The sequence below is a fragment of the Colletotrichum siamense genome, assembly GCF_013390195.1.
Source record: "Colletotrichum siamense strain Cg363 chromosome Unknown KSG_Cg363_contig03, whole genome shotgun sequence".
NCBI lineage: Eukaryota > Fungi > Ascomycota > Sordariomycetes > Glomerellales > Glomerellaceae > Colletotrichum > Colletotrichum siamense.
In genome coordinates this window covers 5,904,411-5,920,296 of record NW_023501016.1, presented here as the reverse complement: position 1 = coordinate 5,920,296, position 15,886 = coordinate 5,904,411, and the positions used below count along the sequence as shown (strand labels likewise).

Below are 15,886 nucleotides of genomic sequence, written 5' to 3'. Positions count from 1 at the left end.
TGAGTAATCATTGGCAAATTTGACTGTGCCATCTTCATATCTGGTCCAGTATATTCATCCAGGCGCGGGAATCGCGCGGAGAGTATCAACAAAGTAGCCAAGTGACATGTGGCTGAAAACAAGTCTAAAGATACATTCATCAAATCGAAGCATGCCCGTGAGTCTCATAGGGTAAGCCGAAGCAGAATACGCCAACCACAATCCACAACGCGGCACTGGCGTATATCGGTACAGTGGTGTATCCGGCGTAGGTTGAAATGAACGAAGCCACCAGACCACCAAGACGAAGTAGCGTCGAGGCGATGCCCGTTCCTGTTCCACGGACGGGACTGGGGAATGACTCGGGCGTGAACGCGTACATCACTGCGTATTCTATGTGGCCGACAATTAGCAAATATCTCAATCACAATGACAGGAACTTGACTTACCAAAGTTTCCAAGAATAGCAGTTGCACATTGGAAGCCGATATCCGCAGCCTCAGTGCCGACAGAAGTGTACGCAAAGAGGAAGACGCCAGTCAGCACAGCAGACGCAGCCATCATCCATCGGCGGCCGAACCTCGTTTCCACGAGGAACCCAGCAGCAAGGGGGCCGAGGACTCCGGCTGACGAGACAATGCAGTACACCATGTACGTGTGATCGAGCGACGAGTTGGCGGAGTAGGTGTCCTTGGTCGCCAGATACGACGGGATGAAGGCGAAATAAAGCGGGTACGCGATACCGACGGTCAGCCAAATCAGGAAGGTGACAGAGGTGTGCTGCGCCATCTTGCGACCGGCAAACAGCTTCTTGTAGTTTGCCCCATTGTAGTCCTGGAAGCTCTCCTTCAGAATCTCCATGTAAGACAGCTTCGACGTGACGGGGACGGCATCAGGATCGACCGGCGCGTCGGCTGTTTGGCTGACTTCGGCGAAACGTCTGTCAATCGCCTGCAGCATGTCGAGGGTCATTGGCTCAGGGCGACCGTTGTAGCGCGCAATGTAGTTGACGGCTTCCACCGCCTCGGCATCGCGGCCCTTGGAGATGAGGAATCGGGGCGACTCGGGGATCTTGAAGACCAAGATGCGGATCAAGGCGAAAGCAATCGCAATACCGCCGAGTGTAATCATGAGATAGCGCCTGGAACATCACACAGTCAGAAAAGCTATCCCTTTGAAAACTTGGCAATTTCCACTCACCAGCCCATGTTGTCCTGCATCCTGCAGGGAGCATCGCTCGCAGGGCAGGCAAAGTTGGCCAAGAAGACCCAAGCCAGAAGTGAGACAATGACCTGGCCCAAGTTCCACCACGCCGACAGAGTGACAAGCATCCACTGGTGGCTCTGGGGGACAAACTCTAGGAAAACGACACTGTCGACGGGCACATTGCCGCCGGCCGCGGTACCAATGATGGCCCAGAGAGCGCAGAAGGCCGTGAAGTTCGTGGTTCCCGCAACGGCACAGCCAAAGATACCACCGTACAGAATGGTAGCATTGAAGGCGGGCTTGCGACCGATCAAATCAGCCGTCGTACCCCAGAACGAGGCGCCAACAATGAGGCCGACATAGTATGCGACCGAGCTGAAGCTGAGGCGGGCAATGTCGGTGAACTCATTGCCGATCGGGGGTCGAATGGCGGTGATGCCCTGCGACCAAAAGTTGTCGACAATCCAGCCAAAGCCATTGACGACGAAGAGGATCCATTGGAATCTGCAGGAATGCGACCGGAGCCGCTGTGGTTAGCCAACGGGACTACTGCCAGTCTCAATTGAGCACGGCGATCCGCTCGCTCAGACGCTAGAAACTCACTTTCCCATGCCGATCTCTCCGAGATGTTTCGCGACGAGCTCGGACTTCAAGCGGAACTGCTCGTTGACGGCGCCATTGTAGAAGTCGGCGACGGCGGCGTCCTCGAGCGACTCTGCGTCGCCGTGCTGGAGGGAGTTGGAGCGGGACTGCGTCAAGCCCTGCTCCGCGGCTCCCTTGCCGGTGCTCTTCTCGCTGACCGAAGCCATCTTGGGACAGGAGGGGAAGAGGTTGATGAGATGTGAAAGAGGGGGGAGGGAAAGACTGAAGGATCCGACTCTGCTCTCTCAAACAAAGACGGGAAACTTGCAATCTGGGAGTTGGTGACACAAGCTAGGTCCCGAGGAGACGGACGAACCTCAGCTTTATTGAGGACGGGAAGACACAGGTCCAAGGGTGTACAGGACGCCAAGCTGAGAGTGGTACAGCAAGCCAAGGGTCTGGTTCGACAATCACTTGACAGCTGACATATCGACGGTGATTTTGACAGCCCTTTGTCTAGGGTAGGAAAACAATCGACAGGGGGCATCTGCCGTGGCGCCGTCTGGGGAGTCTTCTTCACCGTTGGCTCACCGATGAGGAAAGAGTAGGTAACCTGAGTGTAGCAGTCTGGCTGAGGTGGCAGAGGGAGGTACTTGGCAGCAGGGAGAGGCCGAGAGATACGGATAAAGGTGAGAGAGTTGTGTTATCGGTGTGTCTTGTCTGCCCTGTAGATATGATCAAAACCTCGTGGGCTCTATCGCAACCCCAGATTGGCCTTGTTCAATATCGCATCCAATCGAAGCTCTAGGATTACGCCTGAAAGATTACGGGTCTCCACCCCCACTTTAGGAGGCACCGTCTCTGCCAAAACTTGCTGTTCGCCCTCATCCATGTATCGCTGCTGGGATGGCTCAGCCCGTGACTCCAATCAACTCTGGCATTGCCCGAGTTTTGACTTTGGCAAACAGGGAAAGGTCCTGAAACAATGCGCCCATTTGCATGCACTGGTGATTCATGCCTGTCGGGCGCGCAGCATTCCGGGGGACGAGCTTGCAGAAAACAGGGGGATTGTTGATGACGTAGGACACTAAGACATGGAAGACATGGAACTCTTGCAGCTTGCAGCCGTTCCCCGGACCCTCGTTGGCTGGAGGCGGGCCCATATGGAGGCATAACCGGGGCATCCACTTGCACAAAACGGGTCGCGTTCCATGTTTAATCAAATTACCTAAGGGACCATGCAGATATTGAGTCTCTGAGGCCCCCCATTGATCAATTCAGGGTCTTCTCAGGGTCCGAATGCCATCACAAAGAGTCAGTTGCGACCGAGATTCAAGCACGTGCTTTGGGATCTACGAGAAATCTCTGTTTAAAAATGGGCACGCATATGTGGCGCCCGTGTCGTAATGCCTGTGAGACCCTGAGATTCCTACCGCCCTACCCGCGATGCGCTTTATTTTTTTCTCGCTGTTCTTAGGTTGCTTTCTCGGAAAATTCAAATTAGTTAGCTGCGGGGACTTGCAGAAATCCTCCAAAATAGTCGTCGAGCCATTGGGCGGCGGACTGTCCACTGGTGGATTCCGTCGTGTCCCATCGGCCAATTGAACCGACGTAGCCATCGGGCCTGACAATAATGATGGCAGCTTCGTCTGCTGCGAGTCCCCCGAGCCACTTGTCGGTGCATGAGCGGCCTTGCGTGTCGAGCGGCGCGACGTCGTCGAGGTAGACGGTCCAGCCACTCCTTGAGAAGACCGGCGGCAGAGACGAGATCTCAAAGTCGTTCTTATCCGTGGAAGCTGGAGATTAAGTTAGCACCGGCATTTGGATAGGACGAACTTGTTACGTACTGATCAGAGCAAACGTGCTTAGCTCGCTGACGGATGTGTACCGTTCAGGGCGCACATGCTGATCGTCAACTCTCCTCGCCCTGGGCTTCTCCTTGTATGATTGAGCAGCGACCTTTGATAATTGTGTGAACAGGGAAGATTCCGACGCTACAGAGTCGTTGAAGCTAGTGAGGAACGACGTGGCCGGCGCATCGGCAACCTTGTCCAGAACAGCGTAAATGCGGAACTGTCCGAGAATTGGAATATCCAGTTGAACATCAATAGGGCAGGCATCGATGTAGCGAGTGGCCTTCGCCGGCGGCAAGGTGCAACCGGGCTTCGCAGCGCCTTGAACAGCGGTTGAGCGGTTGAGCTGATTCTCACCATACTCAACGCCGACGCCAGAAATGAACCGAGTATTCGTCTTGAAATTCTCGGCAAGACGCTTCGCATCGCCCCGAGCGATCTCGTTGGCATGCTCGAAATCAAAGTTGATCAGATCGTGGGCGATTTTCTTTCGTTCCTCTTCATACGAGCCCAGCAGGATGCCGTCCTTGGCTAGACCGCGCAGGGTGAGGTTGAGCTTCCAGCCAAGGTTCCAGGAGTCGTGGATGCTGGTGTTCATTCCCTGGGCGGCTTTAGGGCTGTGCGTGTGGCTGGCGTCTCCTGCAATGAAGGCTCTTTGGGAGGGGTCGGTGAAGCGGGCGGCGACACGTTGCGCAACTTGGTAGTTGCCAAACCATTCAACTGAGCGCCAGTTCACGCTGTACGGGGCGAGAATCAACTTTGCCTGCTCCATGACATATTCTTCACCGAGGTTCTTTGATGTTGTGGAAGCCTTCATCTCGATGTAGAAGCGTGTCATGTTACGCTCACGGGGAATGATGAGAATGGAACCGTGCTGTTCCGAGAAGACGACGGTCTTGCTCCAGATATCGGGGAAGTCGGTCTCCAGCTCGCCGTCGAGAACACCCCAGACGGATGTGTGCGGTGTTCCTTGTGCGTAGGTGTCGGGAATGGACTGACGAACACGAGAGCGTGCGCCGTCGCAACCAACGACATAGTCTGTAAGGATCTTCTTTGGGCCATGTTCATGGTGGTCAGCCTCAATCTGCAGGGAGCTATCTTCCAATGTCGTGTAAGTCTGGAAACTGTGGCTACGCTTCACCTCGAAGCCGCTCTTGCGAAAGTCATCGATGAAGACGGACTCGATCATGCCCTGATGGCACAGCAAGATGTACGGCTGAAGAAGGTCGACGACTGATGCTGGGTAGTGAATGGAACGGCTGATGCGATGGAGGTCAGCATCGCTGGAACTTTGCCACATGCAAATGTCGTGCACTTTCACTCCATCACGGAGGAGTTCGTCGCCAAGGCGGAGCATCTGGAAGGTCTCAATAGACTTTGGTTGGATGCCATCGGCACGGCCGACCGTTGTCTGATCGGGTCTCTCATCAATGAGCTCCACCTTTTGGCCGAATCTCGCCAGCAAAGAACTAGACGGGTTATGTCAGTCGCGGACCGGATTCCGGGGCTGGGTGGGGCACGTACCCGAGCATCAGGCCGGCGGGGCCGGCTCCGACAACGCAAACATCGGATTTCCCACCGGCAGCTGAGTTGCCGTTTTGGGGGTGTAACGAGTGACCGTTTGTGCCGCCATTGGTCTGCGGCGTTGCTGAGCTCGTTGTCATGTTTAATGTGTGGATGTGGTTAAAGACACTCTTGGAATTGCTTGAGCGCTTCTGCAAGACGCCCTTGATTCTATCCAAGAGTTGTAGGTTGGAGGGTTGTAATGATGAAGTGAGGCGTGGGAATGATCCGAATGATTGGGAGATAAACTCTGCCTTTCTTGTGGTGTTTAAGAGCTGAGATGAATGTCGCAGAATCCTCAGTTCGCAAATCGTCCAAGAAAACTCATCGCCTCATTTCATGGAAATGGTTCGATGTTGGGTCGATGGTAACATATTCAAAAACAGTTTCTTTTCCAACTGAGAGAATGCCCTGTCGTTCCAAACTCGCACTCGCGAGTCGCGAAGTCGTCAGTCGAGCCTCTATGCTGAGCTCCCACTTCTCCCACTCTCCAAGCCCATCGCGAGCATCTGGGCCACCACCATCCCCCACTCTCGGAAGGGTGCGCTGCGCGACACCGTGCATGGCCAGGATGGGCTTGGAGAAGGCAACAAAACCCGCGGGGTTACCGAGCAGATAAGAGAGCTCCCCGGGATTGCTTGTCTCCACTGATAAGCCCTACTCGGGGCAGCTTGCCGATTCTTGTCCGATCTCGCCAGCAGTCCAAATTCCCCGCCAGTGATTGGTCTGATTGGCCATTGTCGGCATCCCGACTTTCCTCGGGATACCGGATCTCTCCGGTAGAACGGCGCGACGATAGAGTCACGTTGACTTGTGTTGAGTCTGCACAACTTTGACACGCTTAGTCTTGGAACGACCTTTTGCTCTTTTTTTGGTTGTGTCAACTGCATGCGATCGGCCGAAAGAGCATAATGACGCAAGTTACGACTTCTAAGCCGGCGCAAACCTGGCAAGAGGTAGTTGCCAAGAAAAGACTTCAGAGACAGGAGGCGATCGCGACAGCTGTTCTGAGAGTATCAACAGACACCAGCAGCAGCAATGAAGGCATAACTGCCATTGCTGATGCCGAGGCTCTAGTTGAAAAGATCTCTCGGGGAGAAGTAAGCAGCGGGGCCGTGATCAAGGCTTATATCAAAAAGTGCGTCTTGTCCCTTGTTTGCTGTCATTCTCAGGCGTGTGTTCTCGACCATGGAGTTCTCAAGTACTGATAGTTGAAACATATAGAGCCGTAGAAACCCATGAAAAGGTGCGACAACCCGCCTACTGAGTCCAGCCTAGATGCTGTGCAGATCGTATGCTAACTTTATGCACCATGCTCACAGACCAACAGGTATGGTTCAAGAGTCTCTCGTTAACGTTTGTCGAGCTAAACTTCATCCTAGCTTGACCGAAGTTCTCTTTGAAGATGCACTGGAGCGAGCTAGAGAGTTGGATGCTTACTTCGCGAAGAACGGAGCAGTAGTGGGACCATTGCATGGTGTTCCTGTCACATTGAAAGACCAGTTCAATGTCAAAGGCTTCGATTCAACACTGGGATATGTGGGCAGATCTTTCTCACCAGCATCCGATGACGCAGCTGTGGTCAAGATGCTGAAAAGCCTGGGCGCTGTCGTCATTGCGAAGACCAACTTGCCTCAGAGCATCATGGTGAGGCTTTCTTGACCCTAAAACAAGCTGCAAAGGGTCGCTGACTTTGTCCAATAGTGGTGTGAGACAGATAACCCTCTCTGGGGTCTGACCACGAACCCGCTCAGCAAGGAGTACACCCCAGGTGGCTCCACTGGAGGCGAGGCGGCCCTGCTCGCAACCCAAGCATCCATGCTGGGATGGGGTACTGACATTGGAGGAAGTATTCGCATTCCGTCTCATATGAATGGGACCTATGGCTTCAAGCCAAGCGTAAGTCGACGGTCCCTGTTCTTGTCGAGCCTCACCGACGGGCTTTCGACGTCACGTTACTTTCGACGTCACGTTACTGTGCGAACCTCAGCTGATCAGCAATCAAGAGCGCCCGACTGCCTTACCGTGGCGTCCCTGTCTCGACAGAGGGCCAGGAACATGTCCCCTCATCTATCGGACCAATGGCTCGCAGCTTGGGCACCATACAAATGACGATGAAACACCTGATCAACGAGAAGCCCTGGGAAATGGACTCGCGCTGCGTCCCGATTCCTTGGCGGGAAGATGTCTATCAGGAAACCCTCTCTCGTCCCCTGACGATAGGGGTGCTGTTTGATGACAACGTCGTCAGACCTCATCCGCCCCTGACACGTGTCCTTCGATCTGCCGTTGAGTCTCTTCGTGCTGCTGGGCATGAAGTCTTGGAATGGAACGCCGACTTACACGAAGACTGCATTCGAGTGATGGTAAGTGGAAAACTTTAAAGGGCCTCTTGTCTGCGATAGATGCTGACAGGAATGAAGGACTTGTACTACACTGCCGACGGCTGCGAGGACATTCGCAAAGACGTAATCGCCGGTGGCGAACCTTTCATCCCGCACGTTGAGCGTCTGATCAACCGCGGAAAAGCGATCTCCGTCTACGACTACTGGCAACTCAACAGGCGCAAGTGGGACATGCAGCAGGCTTACATGGAAAAGTGGAGGTCCATCCGGTCGCCTACGACTGGTCGCGCGGTCGACATTCTCCTGATGCCTCCGATGCCCCATAGCGCTGTGCCCCATGCCGGATGCCGCTGGGTTGGCTACACCAAGGTGTGGAACTTCTTGGACTACCCAGCACTTGTGATCCGTGGAGGCAATGTCTCTCAGGGCGATTTGAGCGAGTCATGGACGTATGAGACCAGGGGGCCGGAAGATGAGTGGAACAAGAAGCTCTGGGAGGACAATGGGAAGGAGATGGTAAGTCTAGGACTCCCGGTCGGACTGCAAATTGTTGGTCGCAAGTTGGAGGAGGAAACTGTCTTGGCTGCTGGTAAGGTCATAGATGATTTGATACAAGCGGCTCAGAACTTTGCTGCGTTTCGCTGAATAGACGTATGATTGTTAGAACTCCCGGGTCTATGGCGAATGGTGGGATAATTGCTATGTTCTTAATTGAATTGGATGCACATTTCAATAAGACTAGGACTATTATGATGTATCGCATATCAAGGTTTTCATCTACCAGACTACAAGTCTCATCCCGGTAATCGGCTGGGACTCTAGCGGAAGACTTGACCAAGGCAATGAGATTTCTTAGAGCAGTAACATTAGTCAGAACAGTCTGCATATTTGGACACTTGAATTACGTATTTGGTGTCATTCATTTCATTAGATGCATGTATGTACTACTTGGTATTGTCCACAGGCCGAGACCGAAGTCTACGCCTGTGTCTTCTTCCACTCCTCGTACTTCTTCATGACTTCTTCCCTGCTCGCTGGCATCAAACCACCTTCCGGTACCGGGTTCTTAGACTTGAACCAGTCGCTCATCTGGGGTGGAGTTAGATCTTTCTCGCTTCCCCGGTGTTGTGGCTGGTGTTGACAAGGACGACTTACCTCTCCCATAGTGACCCACTCAACACCCTCGTGCTTGTTGATGTGCTCAATAATGCGCTCGTGCATCAAGAGAACATGCGGTCTGCCCGAAACATCTGGGTGGATCGTCATCGGGAAGATGAACTCGTCTTTTGCCGCCAATCAGCATCAACATAGCTTTTCATGAGTGGGCGTGGAGCTTACCATATTCTCTGTAGAAGTAGTCGAAGTGGTCCCGCCAAATGTCTTCGACATCCCTAGACAGCATGGTCAGCCAAGCCGTCAAGCACCTCCAGGGACGCTTCGGACTTACCTCGGGTTCACCCAACCATGAGAGTTGGCCGAGTTCTTCATGAACATCATAGGGGGCAGATCGTCGATGTACCAAGATCCTGGGATCTCAACCAGGCCTGTCTCCTTACCCTTCACTAGAGGCTTCATCCACTCCTCGGCCTTCTTGGTATAGTCGATCTTGGTCCAGGTGTCTCCCGTGCGCAGCCAATACGCCTGGCAGTCATGGTGGGACATTGAGTGGTCATACTCAATACCGTAGCTGAGCAACAGCTCGGTTCCCTCTTCACTGGTCTCCCACCAAGGGGCGACGCTGCCCTTGGGCGGCTTGCCACCGCAGAACTCAGTCAGCATCTTCCACGTCTTGTCAAGGACGTCTCGCTGCTGCTCGAGGGTCATGTCGACAGGGTTCTCGTGGCTGTACCCATGCAGACCAATCTCATGGCCTGCATCGCGCACCATGGCGCACTCCTCTGGGAACGTCTCCAGCGTGTGACCGGGGATGAACCATGACGCCTTGATGTTGTACTTTTCGAAAAGGGATAGCAGTCGGCGCGTGCCGATGGTTCCAGCCCATAATCCTACACGACCATTCACAGTCAACAAGTGTCCGCCAGGCGGAGATACCGCCATGGCAAGAGTAACGATGGGAGGACCTACCTCTGCTGATGTCGCTAGTGCTGTCCTCGCCACCGTAAGAGCCTAGCCATCCGGCGACAGCATCAATATCCACACCATAACTAACAAGATCGTGTCAGACGAATGAATCACTCCGCGCATTGCATTCTCCCTTACCATACGAGAACCTTCTTCTTGCCCATTGTATCGATTTGTAAGTGCGAAAGTGTTTGAAATGTTGATTTGTAATCCAAATTCCGTCGCTTGTCTGGAAGATAGCCTTTGGTACAGTGGCTTGACTATCGCATTTTATGCTGCTTCATTACATAGACTACATTCGGCAGCGGGAACCTCCTCTTCCAAGCTGTGATAGGGAAATGTTCCATCCATGAGGAGTTGGGGGCGAGAATCCACAGGAGCTTTCCCCGCGTTCAGGGGTCCTTACCCACAGCTTTCCGATGCACCTTATCTGCAGGACCCCTCCATTCCAGCACTGCCTCCTCTATTGTCTGCTCTAGTTTGAAGATTTGTGAGTGTCACAAAACGCTTAATAGGGCCTATCAGAAGCCACGAAATCATAAGCAGATCTGTGAAAGAGGGGGTTCCCGTCCAACAGCTAGCGTTCATCCCACCTCCGGCGCACCGTCCCGGCCGGTACCCCACCCCCATTCTCGAGCTCGCCCACTTTCACTCTTGATAGACAAGGATCAGCCACCCCTCAGAAGCTCCCCACTCACCCCGCGATAGGCTTCACAGTCGCTACTTGTCCGCGGGCTGCTATCCACGGCTGAAGCTAGTCGGTTATCATCTTCCACTATTGAGCTATCCTTCCACTTTCATCGAGAGTTGGGGTGTGTGGATGTCGGGAACAGCTTCGTGAATGCATCAATAAGGCATGGGAATGAGTAGCGCGCAGCTGTGTTAGCTCCAAAGGTATGGAATGGGCCAGTTGCAGAGATACGCGTAGGTGGGATGGAGGTGGTGTCCGGTTCTGAGGAGATTCGAAACAGGCCCACAATGTCATGATGTTAAGTAATTCTGCTGATAGCGTCTGTGTACATCGTGCACAACATTGGCAATCACCCTGCTGTTCCTTGTCTAGATTCTCAACAGGTGTTTGCATCTCGAACGATCCGTAAAGCAGTTGCACCATCGAGATACCTCGTTGCCTCCCATCAAACCTAACCAAGTCTCATAAGACGTAAAACATAATGTCAAAGGTTCGTACGGCCACCCTTGCTGAGTGTGGATAGAGCTATGCCACGACAGGAAGCTAACCTACTCAGTTCTCGCTGAAGGGTCGCGTCGCCGTCGTCACCGGCGCTGGTAGGGGCTGCGGCTTGGCCTTCGCTCAAGGCCTTGCAGAGGCGGGTGCGGACGTCGCCATCTTCGACGTGATCAACCCAGACCCTACTGCCTTTGAGCAGCTGTCTTCTGCCAATGGGATAAAGGCAAAGGCGTACGTCGTTGATGTCACAGACATTACAAGTCTGGAGAAGGGATTCGCTGCCGTTGCTGCCGACTTCGACGGCAAGCTCGACATCTTTGTCGCATGCGCTGGCGTAAACAAGAATGTGGAGTTCCTTGACACCACCGAAGAGGATTTTGACAGGCTACACGGAGTCAACGTCAAGGGTCTCTACTTTTCGGCTAAGCTTGCTGCAAAGGCCATGATCGCAAATGGTACCAAGTGCGGCAGCATTATATTCGTCGCTAGTATTGCGTCTCACATGGCTATCCGATCACAGAGATCGACAGCTTACTGTGGGACCAAGGGAGCTGTCAGAGCGATGGTTGCACCCATTGCTGCAGAGCTCAACAAGTACGGCATCCGTGTGAACTCTATTAGTCCTGGATATGTAAGGACTGAGATGACGGCACCCTTCCCACACCTTCTGGAGAGTTGGAAGGACGAAATCATGAACGGTCGCGTTGCTGAGCCAGACGATATCAAAGGCGCGTGCGTCTTCTTGGCCAGTGATGCTAGTAAGTAAGTTGACATCTTCCCAGAGGGTACAAGTGAGAAGAAAGGCACGCTAACAGCTTTCTAGATACTGCCAGGGCAGTGATATTCTGGTGGATGGTGGTGTTACGAAGTGGTAGCGATAGTTGAGCTATATCTATGCTATTATGAATACATAAATCAGTGAGCATGTTTAAATACTTTTGACCCTCTTGGAGAATATGACTTTATGTCAGCGTACCCTTTCTTCTAGTGTCAAATGAAGTGAACAGCGTTCAAACTTCTCACTACAGCCCCAAAGCCTAGTCTCACCCTCACGTGTGGAAACCCCTTGTCCTTTACTTCTATCTAAAGTGCCCTTGACAAATTCTGTTTATGCAGGCCAGTTGTTGACTCGAGTCTGACTCAAATGAAGAATCTCCATCTTGGGTCTTTCTCCCCGTCCCTCAAGTCACGAGTCTCCACATCCTGAGCCGTCAAAGTCATACCCTGCTCCTTGTTCTTCCTCGCATTCTCTCGTCTCATCCACATACCGAGACACAACACGAAGAAGATGCAGACAGCATTGCACCCGGCGGTGGCAATCAACGTCGGCGCATAACGAGGCGCATAGGTGGTGCGGAATGTGGCTGCTGACAGAATTCCTCCCAAATTACCGAGACCCACGAGCAGACCTGTCGTGGCAGCCCGGGAGTTCTCACTGAGATTATTGTTGTTATGCCAGCTATGCACCAGTGAGCTTGGAATGTAAGCACCACCAGCTAGCAGGAAGCACGCAAAATACGCCACGCCAACGTGTGCCTGTGCATCGATAGCCGCCAACAAGATGAGACCTATCAGGCTAAGGGTCAAACTCCCTATGATATGAAAGGTTCTCTCTCGGTGGCGATCGGATGAGTACGTGACTGCCAACAGGACCAAGAAGCCTACCACATTGGGAGGTACCGTAAGAAGGTTTGTGGTAACGGCGTTGTAGCCCAGGCGCCGGATGATAAGAGGGAGGAAGTTGGCTGTCGTTGCAAAAGCAACAGGGTAGGTCAAGCTGATGATGCACCAAATGGGAAACTTCCATTCGCTCCAAGTGCGAAAAGACTCCTTGAGGCTGAATTTCTCTTCAACTTCCCGAGTGCCATCACGAAGAGACCTCAAGCTTGCGACTTCTCTCTCAGCATCGTTCAAGAACCAAGCTGTTTGAGCATTCGCTGGTAGCCACCAGAAAGCGACGATCCCGAATAAGACTGTCAAAGCGCCTAGATAGAGGTTAGAAATCTCCTCCATAGATAATCGTGTTCAGAATATCTCACCTTCGATGATGAAGAGCCACATCCATCCATGAACATGTGGGTCTTGAATGCGAAAGACTCCAAACGATATCAATCCAGAGAATGCAGACGCTAGGAGAGCACTTCCGAAGAATATGGCAATGCGGAAACCAAGTTCACCACGGGTGTAGAAGAGAGTCAAATAGAAAACGGCACCGGCGAAGAAACCTGCCTCAAAGGCCCTTTTCGGGGTTAGTACGGCGGATGATTGATCGGTGAGTCTGAAGCTTACCCCAGGATAAGGCGGATGGCTAACATGCCGCCAAAGTTCTTGCAGGCTGCTTGTAAAAGCGCCATCGCACCCCACCCTACCATTAGAGCCGGCAATATGATGCGTCCAGAGAATCTTTTGGTCAAAAGATTGAGAGGAAGATCACAAAGACCATTTGGGATGTAGAAGAGCAGGATAAGAAGAGAGTACTGCTCCCCCACGAAGCCCAGGTCTTTGCTCATGCCATCCGTTTCCGCATTGCCAAGATTACTCTAATCAAATGGAGTCAGAGGATTTGCAGCTTATACTAAATCACATGAAATAACTCACCCGGTCGACGGCATTGAAGAAGTACATAATGCTCATGAAAGGCAAGAGCCAGTAGTCCATCTTCCGAACTGCGGTGCATACATCGTAAGTAAAGTCATACATATTAGCACAGATTATTGAAGATGAGACATACCGTATGACTTCTCCACAGCAGCATCAATGACAACTTGTGACCCATATTCATGATCCCCCTGCTGGGAACAATCGGATGGCTTGTCGGTCCGAACATCTGTGGTGGACTTCATTCTGAATGACTTGAGAATTAGGTTTGCAGGGACCTTGAGCCTCATAGGTGAGAGTCATGCATATCCATGTTTACATATATATCAGTCAAGTTCCAAGTGCAAGCTGGTTGGTGCAATCCCAGGCTAGGGCGCGGCGCCTCGTGCTGGGTATCCTGTGGTGCACTGAGCACGCCAAGCCAGGAGATATGAGATAAACGCCGCTATCGCAAGCCTTTCGGACACATGCAATCAGTAGTCTGGGGTATAAATCCTTACAGCTGCATGAAGGCTGTACATGACGAGTTCCGTACTATCGGGTCGTACCATTGATATCATGGGGCGCCCGCATAACCTGGCAAGAGTGGGGGAGCGCGCAACCGAAGAATGGGAGTCTAAGACAGGGATTACCCCCCATGGCCTGCAAACATCACAATCGACAGCTTCAAATGAGTGGCTCAACGCATTTTACGATAGGAAACTCATGAAATTACTACAGATATTGAATACAGTTGTTACGCCACAGCAATTTGAGGCGGCTGTGCCTGCTGCTGTGAGAGAAGCTTCTGCTTCTCAGCCAAGGCCTTCTCCAAACCCTGCTTGTACAACTGGGCCCTTCCATATGATTCCGCGTAGGCTGCCGACACTGCTTGCTCAACAGTGACAGGGCCGAACTTCGCTGGTTGGGTGGCGGACTTGCAGGTGGGGATGCATTCGACCAGGTAATCCGGGTTTCCGGAAACGAAGACAGGGATAGAGTAGCGCTCCTGGCCAGACTTGTTGATGACCCTGTGGATGTTGCTCTTGTACTTCTCGTTGGTCCATCGGGCCATGAGGTTGCCCAGGTTGACGACAAATGCGCCCTCCGTAGGTGGGACCTGAATTTTGATTAATACCAAAAGTGGTGTGTGGGACATGCTGGCACTTACATCGATCCATGTCTCATTCTTCTGGTCCCAGACCTGGAGACCATCGACCTTGTCCTGAAGGAGCATGGTGATGGCACCGAAATCCGTGTGGGCTCCAATGCCGCGAGTAAGTTTCTCATCCGCATCTGCAGGCTGCGATGGGTAGTGGAGCATTCTCATTGTAGCGACTGCACCATCCATGAACTTGCTGAAGTAGCTCTCCTCGAGATCAAGGGAAAGAGCAAGTACTCTCATCAGGTCAGAGGCCAGAGATAGAGCTGATGAGTAGTACTCCATGGATGCGGATCTGAAGGTCTCGAGCTCGCTTCCGAGACCCTCGGGCCATTGGTTAGGTCCGCTGTTGAGCTTCTTGTTGACGAAATACGGGTGGTCCTCGGGGATCTCAGCACCGATGTAGAATCCTTCTTTCAACTCGGGCTGCGTGCCCTCTTCGAGGATCTGCGATCTCAGCATCTCGTAGCCGCGGTTCCAGCTGTTGTTCTCCTTGGCGACCTTTTGCTTTTCCTCGAGGGGAAGCGAGAAAAGCTTCTTAGCGTTCTCCATCACAGCCTTCTGCTGTTGCAGGGGCACGGAGTGACCAATGATTTGGAAGAAGCCATTGTAAAGACAGCTGTCGCGGACCTGGTCCACAACCTTCTGCTTCTCGGCTGGATCTTCCGAGTAGAATGCTGCATGAAGAAACCGGTGTAAGAAGACGTGCTCACTAGATGTGTAGGCTTGCGCTGGAGGGTGAACTCACCTGAGAAGTCGATGATGGGAATCTCGAGAGGCGCCATGATGTGTTCCAGTGAGTTAGGCTCTTGAATAGGGCTGGTGTGGTGTTGCGAAAAATATCAAGCTAATGCTGTAGGTGGTGTGTCTTCAGATTCTTCAGCTTGAGTCTGTCTTTTCAAAGTAATTTCATATCTCCCATGCCATGAACGTCGGAAAATATAGTTCGAGATGTCAGATGAAACTCTTCATCATCTTCGTGCATCCGTCATCGTTCGCTCTACAACGCGACTATTCGGCTTTCCGAACAAAGCTCGCCCTCGCGTGAGCATCAATGTTGAAGACTCGAAGAGTGGGGTGGCTCATAGATAGCACCCATCCTAGACACTAGCATAGCGTCACTTGCCGCTCATGAAAACGGCACATGGAAAGTATGTGTCAACAGAATGGCGGGGACGATAAGTGGCGTAGAGTGGCCGATGTTGTGCATGGATTCACTTCCGTTGTCGGTCCTCCCGTGTCACCCCCTGGCACCCACTTTCCCCTCACGCCGGAGAACGATAAGATGCGGCCCAAGATAACAATGGCATGTGCAACCCAGAATAGCTCCCAAGCCACATGTCTCGCA

The 15,886-nt window shown here is 52.6% G+C and overlaps 7 protein-coding genes across 7 annotated transcripts; 2 read left to right on the top strand and 5 right to left on the bottom strand.

Annotated features, from left to right (window-relative positions):
* Positions 1 to 139: 139 nt before the first annotated feature.
* hxnZ-1 (Major facilitator-type transporter hxnZ) lies at positions 140 to 1,994 on the bottom strand (the record flags this gene model as incomplete). Its single annotated transcript, XM_036637418.1, has 4 exons — positions 140 to 372; positions 429 to 1,120; positions 1,180 to 1,689; positions 1,789 to 1,994. The coding sequence occupies 4 exons, from the start codon at positions 1,992 to 1,994 to the stop codon at positions 140 to 142; spliced, it is 1,641 nt and encodes a 546-aa protein (XP_036497158.1).
* Positions 1,995 to 3,267: 1,273 nt separating this feature from the next.
* On the bottom strand, positions 3,268 to 5,284 carry PHHY-3 (Phenol hydroxylase; the record flags this gene model as incomplete). Its single annotated transcript, XM_036637417.1, has 3 exons — positions 3,268 to 3,563; positions 3,615 to 5,089; positions 5,145 to 5,284. 3 exons carry the CDS (start codon positions 5,282 to 5,284, stop codon positions 3,268 to 3,270), a joined length of 1,911 nt encoding a protein of 636 aa, XP_036497157.1.
* Positions 5,285 to 6,094: 810 nt separating this feature from the next.
* Positions 6,095 to 8,185, top strand: amdS-4 (Acetamidase; the record flags this gene model as incomplete). Its single annotated transcript, XM_036637416.1, has 8 exons — positions 6,095 to 6,321; positions 6,408 to 6,429; positions 6,506 to 6,513; positions 6,566 to 6,830; positions 6,888 to 7,082; positions 7,190 to 7,549; positions 7,607 to 8,117; positions 8,178 to 8,185. 8 exons carry the CDS (start codon positions 6,095 to 6,097, stop codon positions 8,183 to 8,185), a joined length of 1,596 nt encoding a protein of 531 aa, XP_036498690.1.
* Positions 8,186 to 8,506: 321 nt separating this feature from the next.
* On the bottom strand, positions 8,507 to 9,774 carry pgdA-1 (Peptidoglycan deacetylase; the record flags this gene model as incomplete). The annotated part of the gene is made up of 6 exons (XM_036637415.1): positions 8,507 to 8,617; positions 8,684 to 8,811; positions 8,867 to 8,919; positions 8,976 to 9,534; positions 9,614 to 9,693; positions 9,749 to 9,774. 6 exons carry the CDS (start codon positions 9,772 to 9,774, stop codon positions 8,507 to 8,509), a joined length of 957 nt encoding a protein of 318 aa, XP_036498689.1.
* Positions 9,775 to 10,782: 1,008 nt separating this feature from the next.
* Positions 10,783 to 11,674, top strand: CGCS363_v005565 (putative NADP-dependent mannitol dehydrogenase; the record flags this gene model as incomplete). Its single annotated transcript, XM_036637414.1, has 3 exons — positions 10,783 to 10,791; positions 10,858 to 11,561; positions 11,623 to 11,674. 3 exons carry the CDS (start codon positions 10,783 to 10,785, stop codon positions 11,672 to 11,674), a joined length of 765 nt encoding a protein of 254 aa, XP_036497159.1.
* A 265-nt stretch (positions 11,675 to 11,939) lies between these two features.
* On the bottom strand, positions 11,940 to 13,642 carry hxnP-2 (Major facilitator-type transporter hxnP; the record flags this gene model as incomplete). Its single annotated transcript, XM_036637413.1, has 5 exons — positions 11,940 to 12,784; positions 12,839 to 13,038; positions 13,089 to 13,339; positions 13,398 to 13,465; positions 13,531 to 13,642. The coding sequence occupies 5 exons, from the start codon at positions 13,640 to 13,642 to the stop codon at positions 11,940 to 11,942; spliced, it is 1,476 nt and encodes a 491-aa protein (XP_036497635.1).
* Positions 13,643 to 14,133: 491 nt separating this feature from the next.
* hxnY-3 (2-oxoglutarate-Fe(II) type oxidoreductase hxnY) lies at positions 14,134 to 15,323 on the bottom strand (the record flags this gene model as incomplete). The annotated part of the gene is made up of 3 exons (XM_036637412.1): positions 14,134 to 14,496; positions 14,548 to 15,215; positions 15,287 to 15,323. 3 exons carry the CDS (start codon positions 15,321 to 15,323, stop codon positions 14,134 to 14,136), a joined length of 1,068 nt encoding a protein of 355 aa, XP_036498692.1.
* Positions 15,324 to 15,886: the final 563 nt, after the last annotated feature.